Source organism: Panthera pardus, unplaced genomic scaffold (genome assembly GCF_024362965.1).
Source record: "Panthera pardus isolate Hobbes unplaced genomic scaffold, ASM2436296v1 HiC_scaffold_8, whole genome shotgun sequence".
Lineage (NCBI taxonomy): Eukaryota > Metazoa > Chordata > Mammalia > Carnivora > Felidae > Panthera > Panthera pardus.
Window position 1 is genome coordinate 144,220,118 of NW_026527013.1, and position 20,538 is coordinate 144,240,655.

At 43.6% G+C, this 20,538-nt stretch overlaps 1 protein-coding gene across 2 annotated transcripts in view; it reads right to left on the reverse strand.

Annotated features, from left to right (window-relative positions):
- RBM28 (RNA binding motif protein 28) overlaps positions 1-15,427 on the reverse strand; it is a 30,776-nt gene extending 15,349 nt beyond the window's left edge. Inside the window, exons 1-10 of one of the 2 annotated variants that reach the window (XM_053897897.1) lie at positions 15,189-15,427; positions 11,113-11,271; positions 10,706-10,800; positions 10,208-10,283; positions 9,382-9,474; positions 8,207-8,278; positions 7,230-7,380; positions 6,925-7,088; positions 4,905-4,977; positions 1,971-2,080 (exon numbers count right to left, since the gene is read on the reverse strand). In XM_053897897.1, coding sequence (XP_053753872.1) covers positions 1,971-2,080; positions 4,905-4,977; positions 6,925-7,088; positions 7,230-7,380; positions 8,207-8,278; positions 9,382-9,474; positions 10,208-10,283; positions 10,706-10,800; positions 11,113-11,271; positions 15,189-15,306 — 1,111 coding nt within the window. In that variant the 5' untranslated portion in view covers positions 15,307-15,427. The remainder of the gene's footprint in view (positions 1-1,970; positions 2,081-4,904; positions 4,978-6,924; positions 7,089-7,229; positions 7,381-8,206; positions 8,279-9,381; positions 9,475-10,207; positions 10,284-10,705; positions 10,801-11,112; positions 11,272-15,188) is intronic. The other variant, XM_053897898.1, reaches the window with a different exon arrangement.
- Positions 15,428-20,538: the final 5,111 nt, after the last annotated feature.

Below are 20,538 nucleotides of genomic sequence, written 5' to 3' on the forward strand. Positions count from 1 at the left end.
AAAAAGTTCACCTTATAGTAGACTCCAAAAAAGAAATACAAGTCTCTCATAATATTTTGCTAGTATTCCTTTATACAAATTTAAATATTCCCTCGTATATGAAAAAAATGTCAAACTTCCTAGAGCTACTGGGGCACTGATTGATCTTTTGTCCCCTACAAGAATGAATGGCAGCAGACTGACACAACACATGTGGCAGGTTGACCCAAAAGTCACCATCTAGGTGAGGTCTTCCCTGCCTCTTCCAGGCAGAGCCAAGTACCCCCCGCCCTCGTCCCCCTCAGTCCTCCAATCACATCTCTCTATTACAGCACTGGTCAGGTGGCATTATCCCAAACAGAACGAGTGTCTCAGGAGTAAGGCCCATGTTTCTTGGCTGTTTCTATATTGCTAGCACCTATCATAGTGTCTGGCATTAACAGACACTCAATAGAAGAAACGAACGATACAGAAAGAAAGAAAGGAAGATGGAGGAAAATGTTTGTAATAGGCAGAATAGCTTATTCATCCAATTTGAAGAAAATGTGTACTTCTCTCTGAATGGGTAAGAATTTTATTACTGGAATTCCCAGGGTCAGTATTGGGTTTAGACTTAACACTTTCCTAAAGTCTAAATTTTTAGCTCTCCTAGACAGCAAAATGGCATGCTGACAGAGATAAATGGGAGGAGGAGGCCAAGGCTGTGTGAGTAGGCAAAAAAATTTAGTATGAGCTAGAAAAAGACAACACGTTAAAAAAATAATGAAAACTATGCTTACTAAGATTATTAACTCTGAGCTAATATTAATAGACCAAGAAAGAGACTGAGCAAGTTAAGTATTGACTACATTCTGAAAATACCCACCCAATACACTACTGCGCTCAAAAAGAAACAAAAGATATCATCAAAGTAAAGCAATATCCTACAGTACTTGGAACATTCTATGCAATTCTAGTCATCTGTTTTTAGAAAAACATACTGGAAATGGAGAAGGTCCAAGAAGTATAGTTGAACATTAAGAGTTGAAAGCACCTTAAGTGATTACTCTAGTTGAACCCATTCATTTTACAGATAAGAAAATGAAGCCCGCAGTGGTTAAACAATTTGCCAAAAATCACCCAGCTGGTCTATGGCTCAGCTGCAATTAGATCCCTAATCTCCAGGAAGCAGTTCAGTTTTCTTTCCATCATACTGCCCTATTTATATCTTTTTGGCTAAGCAAAAACCAAAAACAATCAGGTCTCATCAATTTGGAAAGTAAGGTTTAGAATAGAGGTTCTGTGAATCCTTGAGCAGATTCCAGAGAGCCCACAAACCCTCAGAAGTGGCATTTTTCTGGAGAGAGGTTCATAGCTTTTGCTAGATCTCAAAGGAATCAAGAATCAGAATAAATTAAGAACTCACTGCTTTAGGAGAATGATTGCAGTTGATGAAATCAAAGATCATGAACAGGCTGTAAAGATGCTGCTTACCTAACAACAGTATACTAAAAGGAATTGTGGCCAATCCTTAAAGTTCAAAAGAAATAGCTTTAGGAAAAAAATCTAAGGCAGCAGTCCTGCTATACACAGTTTTCCTTCTGACTATTGCTGCTGCAACAAAATTTCTGTTAGCTTCCATCTCTAACAAAAGCAACTGAAAAAGATCCCAGTAATTTCAAGCAATGTGGAATGATTAATACCCATGAGATGCTATCACATTTGAAATTCAAAGGAGAACAACAAATGGAATTCATTACCCTAAAGTAAATAAGCAAGGGCTTAAAAAGCTTAGACAAAATTGTGGCTGGCAGCACCATTAAAGATGCTGAGTGTGATATCTTAGAAGACAACCTCAGAATGTCCTTGGTGCTTCTATGGGCCACAGAAACCCGGGCTGGGTGGACCGTAGACCCCTCAGAATGGCACACGTTGTGCTCTCATGTAACCTAGTCAGTGCCCATGGCAGCAGTCTCAACCTTTTTAGGACCTGCCAAGCTGACAGCAAATACCTTTAGAATGCTCTGTGTCTGGATGTAAGACGACACGGACGTATTTGAGATCTCCAAATTGCTGGAGGAGCTCCCCGAGTTCTTCTTCCTCTGAGTCAAAAGACAGGTTTCTATGGAAGACAGGTCACAAGAAAAGCCAATTACAAAAGTGAGATCCTGTGTTCTAGTACAAGGTAAGACACCAACTGAAGTGGCACTCTTGCTCACGGCCACCCTCTCTTGTTCGGGAACAGCACCGATGCACAGGGGCGGCCTCCACCAGCTTAGCCTCTGCTGTGTGACTCTGTCCCTCAGCCATTATTGGCTGGCCTTTCTGCGTCTATCAGATTCTCTCCCCCAGGAATTTAAAACTTGAACAGGCATATAAAAAGACCAGAAGCGAAGATGTAGATTCATTTCAAAATAGCAGTACTCAACCCAAAGGAAACTCCTGGGAAGCTGAAATCTGAAAATATTCTATAGATTGATCTGGGTGGTGGTTACATGGACATATATGTATGAAAAATGTCACTGCACTGTATGCCTAGATTAATGCACTTTACAGAATATATGTTATACCTTAAGAAGGAATAAAAAAAAAAGGCAGTGTCCCCAGAGAAAAAACCCCCAGCCTCCTACAACTAGGGCCCCAAACATCCCAGATTTTCATCTCCTTAAGGTTTGTTTTTTTGACACCTTTGATTCTGTGAGCCACCCATGTTCATCCAACAAACAGACCTTTTCACTTAAATTGACCAAACTTAGTCTCTCTTACTACAACCAAAAGAGCAGGCTAATAAGAAAAGTCAAGATACACGTGTGTGTATCTAGCTCTCTCAATTACTCACTTCCCCCCCTGCATTGCTGTGAAAACTAGGTTTCAGTTAAAACTATATAAAAGTCAGAAAATCCTAAAAACAAAAAACAACAAACAAACAAAATCCTTCAATAACTCAAAAGCAAAACAAGGAAAAGTTTACTAGCTACATGCAAAACAAGAAAAGAATAAGTATTTCTCTCGACGTAATTAAAAAATGTTGGAAGACTTTGTTCTACTAAATTTCAATACATTCTAAAGATCCTTCATTTTCCCAGCTATGAACATCCATCCAGGGTAAAAACAAACAAACAGTCCCAAATAAATATCTATAATTTTACTTCTCTTAGACTCAGTTAACAACCCCATAAACAATTCCATCTTATGAAGTAATCGAGACAAAAAAATGATGTTCTGCAATAAGACATATCCTAGCCACGTAATTTTTTCTAATTTGCATTATGGGGAGTTTTCTCTCTCCCACCTCTTAACTTTCCTCAGTTTTGTGTTTTTTTTTAAAAAAAAATTTTTTTTTAACGTGTTATTTATTTTTGAGACAGGGAGAGACAGACCATGAACAGGGGAGGATCAGAGAGAGGGAGACACAGAATCTGAAACAGGCTCCAGGCTCTGAGCTGTCAGCACAGAGCCCGACGTGGGGCTCGAACTCACGGACCGCGAGATCATGACCTGAGCCGAAGCTGGCCGCTTAACCGACTGAGCCACCCAGGCGCCCCCCTCAGTTTTTTATTAATTAAAAGATGTAGGAATGTTAAGAAATGGTATCCTTGGGATTGAGGTCACAGGCTCTTAAGTGTGACAGTTCTTCCTTCCTATCAGACAGAATCCTCTACAAACACAAAATTATTTATATGGCCAATTCCAAACAGTAAAAACAACTATGGAGAGACACTGTGTTAAGGCAGAAAATGGGCTACAGCACGGCTTGTATAGGTTAAACCCACCTTTATAATAGCTATGATGTGGGCATGTGTGTGGGTGTTCTCTGAGTAATAATTAAGGTTAATATTTTTGTGTGTGTTTTTGCTCACTTATTTCCTCAATTTCCCACAATAAGCACAAATTACTTGTGTATAAAAACAATCTTAAAAGACTACAGGAAGGGGCTCCTGGGTGGCTCAGTTGGGTATGCGTCCAACTTTGGCTCAGGTCACGATCTCATGAGCCCCACATCGGGCTCTGTGCGGACAGCGCGGAGCCTGCTTGGGATTCTCGCTCTCTCTCCCTCTCTTTGCCCCTCCCACGCACACAACACACTCTATCTCAAAATAAATAAAACTTAAAAAAAAAAAAAAAAGACTTTACAGGCAGAAAGAATACACATCTTTAAAATAAGACCCAAACAGCCCTAGTACATTGGCACTTAAGAAAAGACAAGAAGGCATGCCTGAGGTATACTGAAGACAGCCTGACTCTGTGAAAAGGCCAATCTACCACAGACTAAAACGGCAATGACAACATAAAATAAAACCTATTTCCACCTGACTCCCTCCTTAAGTTTCCCTGGAAACAGACGAGATGCCTTATTCTATTCTGGATAAAGGTGAGTTGGCAAGAAGACAGAAATTACTGGAGACAAGTGATGTCACCTCTCCCCAGTACTTCCCCTAAAACAAAAGCCAGAAGCAAAATGTTTCTAACAGTTGAAGAATTGATTTGTTCCAAATGATGCTACCCAAATTACAAAGAATGAAATGTAAATGAGGATAAAATATGAAGATCCCTGCTATTTATCTATTTATCTTCTGTATATAGTTCTGGTTCTCATAAATTCTCACTGTTGGCTATATTCCTAGGGCCCGATATATTAACGGTCTTAGAGGCATCTGATTTTCTGGCTTACCTAGAAGAACTAGTACAAAAAAAAAAAAAAAAAAAAAAAGAGTGGGGCACCTGGCTGGCTCAGTTGGTAGACCATGCAACCCTGGATCTCAGGGTTGTGCATTCAAGCCCCAAGGTGGGTGTAGAGATTACTCAAAAATAAAATCTTTAAAAAAAATGGAGAGAGAAAGAAAGAAAGAAAGAAAGAAAGAAAGAAAGAAAGAAAGAAAGAAAGAAAGAAAGAAAAAATCTGTGCAGACAACATAAACAGCAGTTCTCAAGGTACAAAAGCATACCTGATAAAAACGGTCTTCCCTTCATTCACATCAGAGGGTAACTTCCTCTTCTTTTTCTTTGAGACTTGTACATCTAAAGTAAAAAAAAAAAAAAAAAAAAACACAACAAACTGAAAAAGACTTAGTGCCACCCACATGACAAGGGGTTACTCCACAGATATATAAAAATCTTGCATAAACGAATAAGAAAAAATCTAGTTAAAAGTGAACAAAGAATATACAACAAAACACTTGAAAAGATGCTCAAACTTACTCTCATATCACAAGAAATAAGATGCTATTTTTCATTCCAACAGATTAGCAGAAACCAAAAAAACTAATGAAATCCAATGTGGTAAGGGTGTGGGGAAAAAGACATTCATACATACTATCGTGACTGTATAAACATTTAGAATATTTGAAGAGAAAAAAATACACATTCACATACACAAGGATACACTATATTGGATGTGCGTGCTCACACACATTTTTCCTTACAAAGGTATTAAATAGATACACAAGAAACATTTAATATTGGGTGTCTCCAGAGAGGGGCCCTAAGTGGCTGGGTACAAGGGAGACTCACTGATTTTGAAAATAGACATATATGCTTACATATACATAGAAAACTTCTGAAACAATGTGAAAGAAACAACAGTGGTTACTCTGAGGGACTCTTGGGGGATTGGTGAGAAACTTTTTTTTCAATTTGAGAGAGAGAGCATATGCATGAGTGGAGGAGGGACAGAGGGAGGAAGAGAGGGACAAGGGGACAGGAAGAAGGAGAGAGGGGGAGATGGGTTGAGGGAGAAGGAGAGGAGAGAGAGGGAAAGGGAGAGAGAAAGAGAGGGAAACGGAGGAGAGGAGGAGAGGGAGAGAGGGGGAGAGAGGGGGAGAGGGGGGAGAGAGGGGGAGAGAGGGGGAGAGAGGGGGAGAGAGGGGGAGAGGGGGAGAGAGAACTTCAAGCAGGCTGCACACTCAACATAGAGCCCAATGTGGGGCTCAATCCCACGACCCTGGGATGATGACTCGAGCTGAAATCAAGAGTCGGATGCTCACCCAACTGAGCCACCCAGGTGTCCCAAGAACATTTTACTTTCTATATTACACCCTTCTGCACTTTCTTTTTTAATTTTCTGCATTATGTATTGGCCCAATAATTTTTTCAAGGTAAAGAATGGTACGAGATAGATGAACGTGGCTGTTGAATGCGAGGTCTCATAGTCCCCTCAGTATACAAGCTTCTTTGATTCTAAGGTGTCTACCATTCTCTCCTCATGGAAAAAGCTTATTTCCTCAATTTTTTATATGGCCAAACCAACATGCCAGACTTAACCTAAGGAACCAGTTATTGGCCATTCCTTATTTCGTAATGACCTGTCCTCCTTCAATAAACAAGTTGAGTTTCACCCAACATTCTTTATAAAGGTAGCCACAGGGTTTGATAGCAGTTTTACAAAATGCCCCAAGAGGCCCTTTATCCCCATCTTAACTGCTGAAAGTTGTCTAAAATCCACCTCGGTGTCAGGACACAATATCCTGCTGATTCAGTTATTCACTCACCTTGGAGAAGCAAGAGAGGTAGTACCTCAGCATTAAGCCAGCTTTTAAGTTCCCTGGGAATCTTCACCCTCAAACATCGTGCCAAACGTATTTAAAAATCAAAACAAGAACTTTAGAAGGATTATCAGGTATTCTTTTTAGCACATCTGACAGAACATAAATTAGGATCCTATTTAAAAAGAGGCCTGCGCTGAACTGTTGCACATTTCCCAGTGACCGATTTCACTTTATTAAAAAAAAATTTTTTGTAATGTTTATTTTTGAGAGAGAGTGAGAGACAAAGCGTGAGGCAGGGGCAGAGAGAGGAAGACAGAATCCAAAGCAGGCTCCAGGCCCCTGAGCTGACGCGGGGCTTGAACTCAAGGACCATGGGATCGTGACCCGAGCCCAAGTCGGACACTTAACCAATTGAGCCACCCGGGCGCCCCTCGGTAACTGATTTTCAGTGCAAAGTTGTCTACAAAGATCCCAGGCAAACCTTCATCCTCTTGCTGTTCACTGTCGGTGTCACTCTCAGCCAGTTCGTCTCCATCATCAACGCTATCGCTTTCCTCCAGGTCGCTGTCCTCGTCAGAATGATCCTCCTCGCTGCTCTCTACAGTTGGGGCCTTCTTGATGGCTCTGCAATGGCACAGTTCAGAACTGACAGGGTTAGGATCTAATCCCATCCAACTTCATGACACGCGTCACCACTGCGGTGACGGGGGCAGGGAAGACATCATGCTCCTCCCAGAGACAATCCTAAATCGTCCTCCATTATCTCCAATGAGCTGAGCTGCTTACTTCTTTGGAATTTGTGTAGGCTTGGTCACCCTTGCTTCTTTATTGTCCTCCCCCTCCTCCTCCTCATCTTCTTCCTCTTCTGTACCATCCTCTTCTTCCCTGCCATTCTCTTTACTTAATTCCTGATGTTTAGGTCCAAGCCTCTTCTCACCTACACATGGAAGTAAAGAAAATTAGGAATTCACTTAGTATCCAAAACAAGGTTATTTGGACAAGAGTAACTAACACCCCAAGTTCCTAGTTCCTCGGGACTAGGGCTAGGACCTTAAGTGCCATTTTCCCCCAGTATTTTTCTTACTGTATATGAGAGAAAGCATGAGGGAAAAAAGCTAAAACAACAAGAACCCCTCATCACAAAGACTGCCTGGAAGCCTGTCCCATTCATCAGAAGCCTGAGGGAAAATCAGACTCAGAAGGAGAAAAGCAGCCACTGAGACTCCACAAACAGCCTGCCATCGTGCACCACAGCCGGCAGGGTGCTCACCGTGGAGCCCAGGCATCAACTTTAATCTCGGTGAGTTCTGTTCTCTGAGCTCCTGGTGGCTTAAAAGCCAACTGTTTTCTAAGTAAAACTTAAGTTGTAAGTCTCCCTATTCATAATATTCCATCACCCTCTATTATGAGAAGTTGGGAAAAGAGAGCCAGCAGAGGGGAAAATGAACTCAGGCCCCACTCCTCACTCACGTTCACACCCAGGGGTGGGCTTAGATTCAAATGATCCTATGTTTTGAGACTAGATCACCAGATGGCACAACACGAATCAATAAACAGCTCTACGCTCATTTCTGAGCCTGTAGAATTCAGAGTTTTTCTTAATCCTCAGTCTCATTCTTTCCGTTAATCTTGTGCTTTTGGTATCTTTCACCCAAAATTCTGACAGACTAGCAGGTTCCCTTATAATTTTACCGTAGGTAGAGTTGTTTCCATACTCACCTCAGGACATACAATCCCTCCTGCCCACCACCACTCCATCTTACCTGGTGCAGAGGCAGACTGTGTATTTTTATATTTATCCTTTGCCACGGCCCAATCCACAGCCACTGTCCGCCCTGTCAGACAGAAAAGTAGCGTCAGAAAGGTCTTCCTCTTTTTAACATCTCTTATAAATGACTTCCTATTCATCAAAGACATCACCAAAGATGGCCCAAGTCCTGCCAACCAGTCAGAAAGATGGAACCAAAACAGACAAAGAAACTGCTGATTCAGAGAATGTTCGTCCTAAAATAAAGCTCAGAGTAGCCTATCCTTTTTAAACCTTAAGCTTTTATTTTTTTTGTGATGTTTGTTTATTTTTGAGAAAAAGAAACATAAGAGTACAAGCAGGGGAGGACCAGAGAGGGAGACACAGAATCCGAAGCAGGCTGCAGGCTCTGAGCTGTCAGCACAGAGCCCAATGCGGGGCTCAAACTCAAGAACTATGCGATGATGACCTGAGCTGAAGTCAGACATTTAACTGACTGAGCCACCCAGGTGCCCCTAAACTTTAAGCTTTTTATCAATAAGCAGTTATTTCACCTTTCTATACAACCACTGCACCTGGGATGAGAGAGTAAAAAAGTAAAGAAAGAAAGAATGGGAACAGTGCTTACAGTTAGACAAGTTTCCAGTTAGACTAAGCAAGAGGCAAAACAAATATCTGGAATAATCTGCAATCTACACAGAAGTTACCAAGTCTGTCAGAATTTTGGGTGAAAGATACCCAAAGCACAAGCTTAACAGAAAGTTACCAAGTCTCTAAGCCAAGCCCTTCTTTAGTACCTGGTAAATGAACACCCCGAGTGGCCTCACAGTCTGTTTAACAGCCCACAGGTGCTGAATAGTGATCATGACACAGAGGGAGAAATCTGCAAATCCCACATCCCCTAGACAGCAACCAGCATCTATCAGTGATTATTTCAGGGACATTTTTTCCATTAAGGATTTAAATGCACACTCATAACCAAATAAAGACAAGTGAATAATGTCATGGGTTCTTTCAAGTTGAACCCTAAGATCAAGCACTAGGAATATTTCACCAAAACAGCTTCTATATTAGCAGTAAGACTCTCAACAAATCAAACACCTTTTGAAAATGTAGAAAGTGGGTTACTGTGCTAATTCCACCCAAACACCAGAAATATCTGGGTGAACGGTATGGGTATAAAAAACTTACCTTTTATCTCTTTCATGTTCATGCTTTTGAGAGCTTTTCCTGCTTCTAGGAGGTTTTTGAACTGGACAAAAGCAAAACCACGCATCTTTCCATCTGTGTGCAGATGTACAAAGAAGTTAGAGGCAGCAGGTGAGGAGCCAACAAACACCAGGAAGGACACTACAGCAACCAGGGCTGGAAAGACGGCCCAAGTCCTGCCAACCAGTCAGCCCCGAAGCAATAGCTAATGTCCTCCTGCTGAGTATACCCTGGCTCAAGCTTGGGGAGAGCCATGCATTTCCCTAAACTATAACTTGTCTTCTAAAACCAGTTCTAATCTAACTAAAAATCCCATCCAGGAAATAAGCACTATTTTTGAGTTTTTGCTGTGTCAAGCACGGTATATATATATGTATATATATATATATATACATATATATATATCTCCTATCATCTGGGGCTCACAGAGAGTATGACGTGAACCTTGTATTTCTATTTCAAATAGTGGTTAGTTCAAGGGTGAAATGGAAAAAGACCATTACGTTACATCATCTTTTTTTTTTTTTTTTTTTTTTTTTAATATTTTTTTTCAACGTTTTTTTATTTTTATTTTTGGGACAGAGAGAGACAGAGCATGAACGGGGAGGGGCAGAGAGAGAGGGAGACACAGAATCGGAAACAGGCTCCATGCTCCGAGCCATCAGCCCAGAGCCCGACGCGGGGCTCGAACTCACGGACCGCGAGATCGTGACCTGGCTGAAGTCGGACGCTTAACCGACTGCGCCACCCAGGCGCCCCCGTTACGTCATCTTAATCTAACTCACAACAAATGATGGCGTGCTAGTACCTGGCTTCCTGGGGATGCTTACTTCCAGGACAGCTCCATATTGAGCAAACACCGTTCTCAGGTCATCTTCTGAACACTGACACCAAAAGTGAAGAAAAAGAGATATTATCACAGAAAATAAACATGAAACATCAACCATTAAATTAGTCCATGACAAAGAGCTTGAATATTTTTACTCTTTTACTTTTGAGACTAGGACATAAAACATCTCTAAACAGAAGCCATCTTGCTTTGTACCTAATAGACAAAGAGGACAGATATCAAAGAGCTCTTCCTCCCTCCTCCCTATCTCAGCAGTAGTGTCCCAAAAGGAAGGCATCTTCACACTTACTATCCTTAATTAGTCCTTATTTATACAGGCCTATTTTCTGTATTCAACAAGGCTACGATTCATTCCCAGAAGGAATTATGTCCAATTAGACCATCCTGGTGAAGAGTTCAACCAATGAGCACCAACAGCCTCCAGAACAGGTAGTGTTAGTTTTCTCTGTCACTCACCTTAAAGCTTAGGTTCCGAATAATTAACCTGGCTTTCTTATCAGCTACTTTGGGTTTTTTTGGCTTCAGCTCCTTCTTTGTGGACTCTGACTTTTCTAAAAAATAAGAGGCAACAGAATAAGTCTGTGATCCCAAACCACTCATCTCTAGGCCCAGAACATCACAGGAAAGAAGCTATTAGCAAAAGATGACATTTCCCACAGGACTAAGTATGGCAACACCCAGGACCACCAGATTTCCAAAGTTAGAGTTAAATAAAAGACAAAAATGAGCAATAAAATATATTAGATGATTTTGGACATCAAAGGGAAATTTAGGAAGCTTTCAAAGCAGAAGCTATCCCCCCAACCACCCACCTCTTCTTCCTCACCCTAAGGGAAAATTCCTTTAAGTTACTAGAAACTCACCATTTTCCCCCTTTTCCTTGGACTTCTTCCTCAGTTTCTTCTTGGCAACAGTCACGTTGATCTTACAGCCTTCAAAGGTGGTAATCTCCTTGAGGGCCCTCTGAACATCTTCCAGCATAGAAAAAGTGACATAGCCAAAGCCTCGACATGCCTTACTTCCTGAACAGTAGGGGAAAGGGACAGAACTGTAAGCCAAGAGCCCTAAACCATTAAATTGGCAATGCCCTAAACTAGCAGATACTGTCAGGCCATCCCATTTATTAGTTTGCCAAAATTCTCAGGAGGGACAAAAATGAGATTGGCATCCGTGGCCCCTTCCCCACTTTGCTCAGAAATTGTCAGGCTTCCTCTTCTAATTTGGTGCCTTCACTATTAGCCTCTCTTCTTCTTCCTTTTCTGACCATCTTGAGAATATGGAGGGCCCATGATATCTATTACATCCCCAGTGAAGAACTCAACCTCAAATAGAATGGAACATCACCAGAGAAGGTGGGAAAGGGAAGTATGGCAGCTTTGAAAACTACAATATAATTATGCAGATCAGAAATTAATGCCTGAGGCCCTGACAAAAGAACCTCAATAAACAATAAGCATTGCTTTGGGAGCCTGAAGATACTATTACCATTATTACCAAGCCTTAGCAATCAATATCAAATCTAACCTTTTTCAAACTAGCTGTAAATCTCTTAACTCATTTTTATCTTCAGAACCACACTAAGGTAGGTAAAGTGAATACTATCATCCCTTCTTTCCAAATAAATAACTTAAGATGGAGGAAAGTAAGTGAACTGGCTAACGCACCAGGGTGTTAGTAGCTGAGTGAATTCCTCATGACTAGCCCCATGTTCTTTCCATGGGACTCCACCAATATCAAGGCCACAGAGAAGAATATTAGGACCAACCAGATGAATAGTTGCAAATAAAAACTGTAACCCACCTTTGCCCTTTCTGGTTTGCTTTTTCTTGATAACATTTTTATGTACTAAAATGTTAAGTCATTTACTGCATCAAAAAGGAAAAAGACAGACCAAGTAGTCCGCCTATGACCCAAAGAAGAAATACATGCTCTGCTTCTTTTTGAACTACACTCGAACCTACTTCAAGGTAGAAGCCCTCAAACACAGGATGTTGATCCACATATACTGGTTAAAGCTGACACTTTGCATTAGGAAAGCATACTGTGATTTGGAGATTGGTGTCTTTTTTCTTGGGACTCCTTCTCACAAAAGCCTGCCCACTCAAAGTCAGAAAATTAGAACAAGAAAAATCAGGGCTCTTCCTGATCAAAGACAAAGCAGCTGAAATGTAAAGCAGTTCAGTACCAAAATACAAGTATGTGCTCACAACATATTTGCACAAAGCATCATATTTTACAACCATCCTGTAAAATTATTCCCATCTTAAAGAGGTGAAGTCACCTCTACTAAGACCTCGTCCCACCCACCCCCAACCCCCACTCCTTGTTCCCATCCCATTAAGTACAACACTCTTTCCAACACATCTTGCCTATCTGGACAGAAAAATACATACTATTTTAAACAGGGAATAAAGCTTTGTATTTCTTAAGATTTAGACCACATACACAGAATACAAGGTAAGGTTATACTCTGTCTAAATTCTGAGGACACAAAAGAGAATTCCCATTCAATGGCCTGTTCTTCCCTGGGACAGAACCACCAAGCACTGGACAGTTTGACAACCACAGTAATGAATGTAACTTAGAGTAGAACCCAGTACACATATGCCTTTTTTATATAAAACCAAAGGGATGCCTGGCTAGGTCAGCTGGTGGAGCGTGTGACTCTTGATCTTGGGGTTGTTAAGTTGGAGCCCCACACTGGGTGTAGAGATTACTTAAAAATAAAATCCTAAAAACAAAAACAAAAAAGTTTTATGAATACTAACCCTTTACCACGTATAGATACACTCTATTTAAAAAAATTATTGACCCCCTCAAGACCCACTAACGAGGAATGATCTGCAGTTGAAGAAACACTGCTGTTGAGCCCTCTCATCTCTCACTCACCCATATCTATGCTTAAAATGACAAAGAACCAGGCAGGTGTCATAGCTTGTAGAGCAATCAGAGCCATGTCGACAATCCTAACTCTTACCTCTGTTACTAACAAAACAGAAGTTAATGATGGAGGGTTATTAGCACACAAGTTAGCCTGTCTACTCACATACTCAGATACCACGGGGGGAAACAGGGATCCTCAAAACGCCAGTTTCCACCAGTTGTTCTGCTGCAAGGCAAAGAAGCAGCCACTTACAGAGACTGACTGATGACTTAGAAGGGAGTGAAATTTAACATCAGGTGCCTATCAAGTGTCCCCTGAAGTCTAGGTTAAGAAGAAGGAATGCTTCTACAATTAAAACCCTTACAATTCTTCCTCCTTCCAATACATGCCAACCCTTTCTCCTAGTGATGCGATGAGCAGCACACAGAGTATAAGCCATGTAGCAGTATTCCACAAATAAGCAAATATCCCCAGTGGCTCAAGCCAAAAATCTTGGGAGTCAGACTTAACTCCTCTTTTTCTCATACCCCACATCTCATCCATCAGCAAATCCTCTCGGTTCTACCTTTGAAAATATCCATGTTCCAATCACTTTTTGCCACCTCCACTGCTACCATCCTGGTCCAACACACCGTATTTCTTACCTGGACTGCAAGAGGCTAATGTTTGGTCTCCCTGCTTTTGTCCTTTTCTCCAATGGCGGCCTCAGAGGATCTTTCAAAATGTAAGCCAGATTATAGTTACTGCTCCCTATCCAAAACTAGTAGTTTCTGGTATCAGAGTAAAAGCCAAAGTCCTCCAAAATCTTTGCAATAGGTCCTACATGATCTGGTACCCTAGAATCTCATCTCCTAATTCTCTTACCTTCACTCACTTATTCTGTCATCCTGCTCTTGCTGCTATTTCTTCAATATACCAGGAGTAGTCCTCTTTAGTATCCTTGAGCTTAGTGTTTCCTCTGCCTAGACTCCTCCTCCCGGACAGACACATGTTCACTCCTTCATCTCAGGCAGGCCTTCCCTGGCTACTCTATCTATAGATAACTGTCATTTCTCACCCACCAACCCTCCCCCCCCACACACGCTCACCAACACAGAGACTCCTTATCGTTATTTTTCTCCTTCGTATATACCACCATTATCACTATATATATATATATATATATATATATATATATATATATATTTTTTTTTTTTTTTTTAATGTTTATTTATTTTTGAGAGAGACAACACAAGCAGAGGCAGAGAGAGAGGGAGACAGAATCCAAAGCAGGCTCCAAGCTCTGAGCTGCCAAGCACAGAGCCCAACTCGGGGCTCGAACCCTCAAACAGTGAGATCATGACCTGAACCAAAGTCAGACGCTTAACCGACTGAGCCACCCAGGCGCCTGTATCACTATATGTTTTGCCTATTTGTTTATGGCTGTCTTCTCCATCTTGAAGACTTAAGAGCAAGTTTTTTGGCTTGGTTTGGGGCACTGCTGTATCCTAATGACCTACAACAGTGCCTAGTACACAGCAGACATTCGAAAAATATTTACTGAATAAATGAGTAAATGAATAACATACTAGTTAGGAGCTTCGGGTCTCATGATCAAATTCTGGATCCGTTACTTACAAGCTGTATGAACTTAAAGTTAGCAAATTTCCCCAAGCCCCAGACTCCTGTCTGTAAAATGAGGTTAAGACTGTCCACCCAAGACTACTGAGAAAATTAAACGAGATTAACACGAGTGGAATTCAGCACCGTGCCTGGCACTCAGTTGACTCTCAACAAGGTTCATTAAAAGTTAACTATTACATTGTTACCAAATGAGACAGCATGTGTGAGCGCGCATAATAAACGGAAAGCGCTTTGTAAACCTAAGGCAATGCCTTGACTTTCAGAATCGGGCCTCCAGGGACTCTTCCAGAGCCGAGTCAGTTTAAAAAAGCAGCTCAATCCCCCTTCCCTTCTCATTGGGGCGGGTCAAGAATTCTACGGCTCGCTGATGTCCTCGCCGGGATCCCGCTCCCAGGAACCCCAGCCCTAGCCTCAGCAGCCCCGCCCCCTTACCTTTCTCAGTCACCACGAAGCACTGCTTCACCGGCCCCACTTGACTGAACAGCTCCTCCAGCTGCTCACTGCGGGCCGAGGGCGGCAGGCGGCCTACAAACAGGGTCAGCCCCGCCATGAGGCTGGGAAACGAAGGCGCGCGAGACCACAAGCAAACCTGGCCCGCGCACGCGAGTCAAGGAGCCGGCTTTAGCAGGCCGACCACGCCAACCTGCCCGGAGATTCCGGAAGTGCTCGTCATTCAAAAGAGTCCGGAGGAAAACATGGTGGGAGGGGAGAAAAAACGTTCCGGAATGAAGAAAAAAAAAAAAAAAAAAAAAAAAAAAAAAGGTGCCGCCCAGGAGCGGAGCTTCTTGAGCGGGTCTCCACCCCTAGTCCCAGTACTTTCGCCCCGTCCCCTACACCCTGGGCTACTGTAGGGAACAGGAATCGCTAGCTCCTACCCAGTTTATTTATTTTGTTGTTGTTGTTGTTGTTGTTGTTGTTGTTGTTGTTGTTGTCGTTGTTGTTGTTGTTGTTTAAGAGAGAGAGACAGAGTGTGAGCATGGGAGGGCAGAGAGAGAGGAGACACAGAATAGGAAGCAGGCTCCAGGCTCTGAGCTGTCAGCACAGAGCCCTACAAGGGGCTCGAACTCACAAACCATGAGATCATGACCTGAGCTGAAGTCTGACTCTCAACCGACTGAGCGACCCAGGCGTCCCTCTCCTACCCAGTTTAAAATCTCACTTCCAGGATTATGGATCCCAAAGTACCACGGCAGGCAGAGGAAGTCGTTTTTTTGCTCGAGGCCTTACATATATTGGCTATTTAATAAATACTTTCTTTAGGGGCACCTGGGTGGCTCAGTCGGTTGAGCATCCGACTTCAGCTCAGGTCATGATCTCTCATGTTTGTGAGTTTGAGCCCCGCTTCGGGCTCTGTGCTGACAGCTCAGAGCCTGAAGCCTGCTTTGGATTCTGTGTCCCGCCCCTCACCTGCTTGTGCTCTCTCTCTCCCTCAAAAATAAATAAACATTAAAAATTTAAAAATAAATAAATGCTTTCTTTCGTGCCACCACAGACTCCCAGATTATGTGTAAAAAATGCAACCAGAATGCACATAGATGCACACATCAAACACATTATTCGAACAATTCTCATTCTCAGAGAATATGAGACATCTGTCACATTATAACAGATAACTATAACTGTGCCAATGACAAACAAAATATAGCTGCCAAAGCACACACACACACAGATCACACACAATCATTCTTTCAATAAATATTTACTGAGCTCCTACTATGTGCCAGGCACTAAGGATAAAATGGGTGAGCTAAAAAAAAAGAGAGAGAGAGAGAGAGAGAGAGTCCCTGCTCTCATGGAGAATCAAGTCTAGTAGGGGTAGACAGACATTCATTTAAAAACTTTACAAATAAATCATAGCATGCACGCTACAAGATAACATGGGAACATACCCAAAGCAAACATAACACATACACTTAGACCCAGAAGGCAGGTCCTCCCAGAGACAGGAGAAGACCTTCCCTCAGGTCAGCTTATGGGTCAGACCCAAGGCTGAGGGATCTTACTGACCAGTGGGAGATCTGGGTGCCCCTAGAACCTGGAAGGCAGAGACTATTTGCCATTTCACTGGGTTCGGGAACCAACCTGTGTGCAAGACTGCAGTACCCTGCAGGACATCCAGCTGAGAAAATGCACTTTTTCAATAATGGTTTTTATTTTATTTTATTTTTTTAATGTTTATTTATTTTTGAGAGGGGGGGAGGGGCAGACAGAGAGGGGAGACAGAGGATCCAAAGTGGGCTCCGCGCTGACAGCAGAAAGCCTGATGTGGGGCTGGAACCCATGAACTGGGAGATCATGACCTGAGCCAAATTCGAACGCTTAGCTTAACCCGCAGAGCCACCCAGGCACCCCTCGGTAATTACTTTTAAGTGGTATAATCTGAACACATGGTAGGTAGAAAATTCAAAAAGTACAGTGAAAAGTAAGTTTCCCTTTCTCTTCAAACCCCATTTGCTTTCAATACATTTTGGATAGATGGGATGACTGATTGATGGTAATGGCAGGGTGGGGGGAGGGGAGAACACTTAACTTTAGATTTATGAAGCTATGGGGTGCCTGGGTGGCTCAGTCGGTTGGGCGTCCAACTTCAGCTCAGGTCATGATCTCATAGTTCCTGAGTTCAAGCCCCACACTGGGCTCTGTGCTGACAGCTCAGAGCCTGGAGCCCGCTTCGGATTCTGTGTCTCCCTCTGTCTCTCTACCCCTCTCCCGCTCATGCTCTGTCTCTGTCTCAAAAATCAATAAACATTTTAAAAAAATTAAAAAGATTTATGAAGCCCCAGCTCCAAGTAAATAGTGTATGCTCAAAAGAAAACACCAGTTATTTTTAAACACGTAACTCAAGAGACGAAGTACTCAAATACAAAACAGATTTTTAAGGCTGTGGGGTTAATCCTATCCAGGATGAACAGAAACAAATAGACAAAAGAAGTAAGGTGGGTCATTGAAATAAAGTTGGTTTGGGATTCCACATTCCTCCCTCTTCTTTTCTCCTCCTCTTCTGCCCACTCACCACTTTAGAAATCAAAATTCTATCCCCAAAAACTAAACTGCAAGCTTCAGGGCTCTAGCTATAGGAAAGCCTTCCCAGTGCTGGCTGCAGTATACACAGGGTAAAGAACCCTTAGAGGGCTGTTCCATCATCCCTTTGGGCTACCCCTACAGTGCTGTTTTATTATTTTATTATTTTTTTTTAAGTTTATTTATTTTTGAGAGACAGAGAAGAGAGAAACACAGAATCCAAAGCAGGCTCCAAGCTGTCAGCACAGAGCTCAACGCGGGGCTCGAACCCACAAACCACCGCAGGATCATGACTCAAGCCGAAGCGGGCACCCAACCGACTGAGCCACCCAGGGCACCCAACCGACTGAGCCACCCAGGCGCCCCCCCTACAGTGCTGGTTTAAATGAGTGTTGTCTCACTCAGACCATCCTTAGAGAACAAAACAAAACTGTGTGCCTGTGCCCAACAGGGGGCAGCAGCCACTCACAATGCGGAGGACTTCTCTGTCTCCAAAGGAGGACATCGATTTCAGATACCCAGTTTCCGACCTGGCCCCCCCACCCCCATCTCGGGCTTCCAGCCTCAACCTCAGCCCCTCCCCTCCTACCCATTCACATCTGGGAGGCCACGTGGTGCTTCAGTCAGGAATATTTGCTCATCCATCTACCCAGGACACACGCAGGGTTCTTTATTAAATAGCAGGAATTGTGGTGCCCTGCACCACATCAGCAATGTGGCTTCCAGGGGAAATAAATTGTTGGCTTCTCTCTCATCCATCACTGTGCAGGAGCCCGGAAAGGAAGGAAGAAAGGCCTGGGCTGTGCTCTCTCCCAGCCAGCCTCTCCCAGGCCCCATCCCTCTGGTTCCCTTCCCCCTTGCAAGCCAAACCTTCATATAATACCACTTACTTCTTGTTCTTAGCACCTCTCACAGCTGTAGTTAGTGCTATTGTAATTATTTATATGGTTGGCTCTTTTATTTAATATTTTATTTTTAAGTAATCTCTACACCCAACGTGGGGCTTGAACTTAAAATCTCAAGATCAAGAGTCACATGCCCTACCGACTGAGCCACCCAGGTGCCCTTACGATTAGTTCTTCAACGTCTGCCTTCCCCCAAAGGCCTTCAGGTTCGTAAGTTCAGGGCTGGTGTCCACCTCGTTCACCTCTGTCTCTTCAGCACCTAGCACGTTGTAAGCATTCAATAAAATGTTTTAAAGACATTGAGTAAACAAGGGTGAGTCTGTCTCTCAGTCCCCTGCACTGCTAAGAACTGAAGCTGAGGGGTGTACGCATTAGGATCTACCTGGGCTCCTCTGGGAAACCTGCTTTGGGTAAGGGCTGAGGCATGGGACAAAAGGGAAGGGTTGTCTCACCAAAGTATTGGCCTCTATACAAAGTCGAAGGGCTGAGGTCATTCTTGTTGAGGAAAAGCAAAGAAGTTGGAGCTCGTGAACACTGAGCTATATCCCTCCTCCTTGTCTCACCAGCCCCATTCAGAGCCTCCAGACAGAAAAGGAGTGGGTGTATGGAGGGGGGAGAGACAGATAGACAGGCCAACAGACTGACTGGGGGTATGTGGGCTAGGACTGCTCTATCAGAGCGCGTGTGCATGAACTCCGGGGTCCCCTAGTGGGTAGAGTGAATGAGCAGGCTGGCAAGCGTTAGGGCGAGGAAGAGGTGGCCGAGAGTTGAGTGTGAGCAGAGGCAGATGGGAGCATAAGTGGGGAAGAAAGGCAGCAATTTATCTGAGCAGCAAGCACTCCTTGCATGAGACAAAGCAGCTCCGATGCTGGGTCCGCTACGGCGGCTACGGCTACGACAGCAGTGAGAAATGCCTGTAATTAGGAGGCTGGCAGTTCTCTGGGCCTCAGCCCAGAGTGACTATGCAGCAAGAATTTCTGAGCCAAGTTGAGCCAGGTGATGGAGGAGACACGGTCAACACCACTCTAGTTCCATCCCCCACGGTGCCTGCCCCACCCTCTTCTCATTGTCTTCCCTACTATGACCCTCACTCTCCCCAAACATCACTGACTCTTCCTTCCTCTGAGGTTCCAGACCCTGGACACGCCCCTCAGGCAAGACAGATCTTCATGCGCAAGGAGAGCAGTGCATTAATTCTTCCACTAGTGCGTGGACCTGGTCTGGTGAGGGCCCACCCCTCCGGACCTCCCTGTTTTCCTTCTGGTTCCCCCCCCCCCCCCCCCCCCCCCGCCTTCCTTCTCGGATTCCCAAGAGTTGATGGGCAGACTTGGAACAAAAAACACTCCCATTCCTGTTTTTCCACTTCAAGCCTGATATGTTGTGCCCCTCTAGGTTTCCGTGTGATGTGCGAGACGTCTGCCAGAGCACTGGCAGATTTTCACTTTCAAACCTAATCTTACGACCCTGTTTTGGCGCCACTCCGAACTTCCTGCATTTTAGCCAAATGACAAATGCACTCTGCAGAGCGCAGAGCCAAATGCTCTGAACAAGGGAGGGGTTACAGAGTGCCTGGTGGCCAGGGTCTCTGCACGGTGAGTTCTGCTTTGGTGAGTAAGACGGGGCAGGGGTTTGGGAAAGGCAGGCTTTCTTCAGGGAGGATCTGCGCCTGTGGGAGATGAGTGCCAGGGAAGAGGGTTTGTGAGTCCGGCCTTGAAGAGGCCCTATTGGTAGGTGGAGCAGGTAGTTTCCTCTGTGAATCCAGCAATCGTCTGTAACATGGCAGGGGGATGGCTGGGGATCCCAGATCAAAGTGATCCAGCCCTTGACGTGTCATTTCCGTGAAGGACTTTACCACC